This window comes from Limulus polyphemus, unplaced genomic scaffold (genome assembly GCF_000517525.1).
Source record: "Limulus polyphemus unplaced genomic scaffold, Limulus_polyphemus-2.1.2 Scaffold2832, whole genome shotgun sequence".
Lineage (NCBI taxonomy): Eukaryota > Metazoa > Arthropoda > Merostomata > Xiphosura > Limulidae > Limulus > Limulus polyphemus.
This window is the reverse complement of record NW_013668442.1, coordinates 5,691-6,882: the sequence shown is the minus strand read 5'-3', so window position 1 is coordinate 6,882 and position 1,192 is coordinate 5,691. Positions and strand designations below refer to the sequence as shown.

The 1,192-nt window shown below is 28.8% G+C and overlaps 1 protein-coding gene across 1 annotated transcript in view; it reads right to left on the bottom strand.

Moving 5' to 3' along the window:
* Positions 1 to 6: 6 nt before the first annotated feature.
* The window catches only part of LOC106468012, a 2,868-nt gene continuing 1,682 nt past the window's right edge, over positions 7 to 1,192 (bottom strand). The window contains exons 2-3 of the mRNA XM_013928408.2: positions 566 to 637; positions 7 to 355 (exon numbers count right to left, since the gene is read on the bottom strand). Coding sequence (XP_013783862.1) covers positions 239 to 355; positions 566 to 637 — 189 coding nt within the window. The 3' untranslated portion in view covers positions 7 to 238. The remainder of the gene's footprint in view (positions 356 to 565; positions 638 to 1,192) is intronic.

The following is a 1,192-nucleotide window of genomic DNA, read 5'->3' as shown; positions in this document are numbered from 1 at the left end:
AAAGGGTGTTGTATGCCCTTCAGCAATTATGTAGCATCCTTGAAAATAAAATAAATGAAATCAATTACATAAGAATGTATTTTTTATTACTTGTGAAGAAAAGTGTAAAAACTGATATTGATATAAAACAACTTGCTATATATTATCAAGTATATAAATGATTTACAGTTCACTCAGTCATACGTAACCTATAAAAGTTTAATAAACAATGAATCTGAAATTAATTTACAATGCAACATTATAAAAGAGGCAAGTTAGAAGTAAATGTTCTTCGGCATTTTTCATACAGATTAAGCTCTTTCACAGGAGGTCCCGATTGTGTGGGATCTAATGGCCCAGCTTCCATCATTAAACCCTAGAGATTTGTAAATAAAAGATTGTGATATATTATTGATTCTGTCACAGCAGATCCAAGTAATGATTAAAAGTACACTTTTTCTCATTTTTCATGGAAACTTTTCTCCCCCCCCTCAATAAAAGTTTTCAAATACACTAAATTAAATTTCTTATTCAAATATAAGAAATAGCTGTCATTATTTTTATGTAGTATTATAATTTGTGTTACCTTGATTTGGGCAAGGTACTCTTTCTTAATCATTACGTCTTGATGAGGAACAAGATCAGTACAAATCAGATTCTGAAATAAATATACTGAATCAGTATGAAATCACCTATTACAAAAGTATCTTCATTTGAAAAACATAATTACTTCTATAGTTCTGATGTAATATGAAAAAGTGTAAACCATATAAAAAGAACTGAGTTAATCAGGTCTGTAGGTCAAACATACTGTAATTATTTCTACAAATATTTAATTTTTTTTTCACAACTGACACGTGATTCCTAAAGATTATAAACAATGACAAAAATGTGACTTACAGGATAGTTTGTCTTTGAAAAGGTGTACATGTATTATTGCTCTGTTTTAAATAGGTTTCTGTATTGTTAATTTGTAATCATAGTCATTTACAACTGATCTGGAGCAAGATCTTCATTTGGAGAATTATTGTGGCAGAATGGCTTATCTTAATTAAAAAAAAAGAGAAGTCTGGCAAGTATCTACCCTTTGCCATAAGGGCAACCTATAAAATTTGAGTTTTCTCACCACCCTTTACTCTTAAATGAAAAAGGCATTATCAAAACAGATCTAGTTATAAATGTATTTGTCAGAAAAATACTATCAACTTATTTA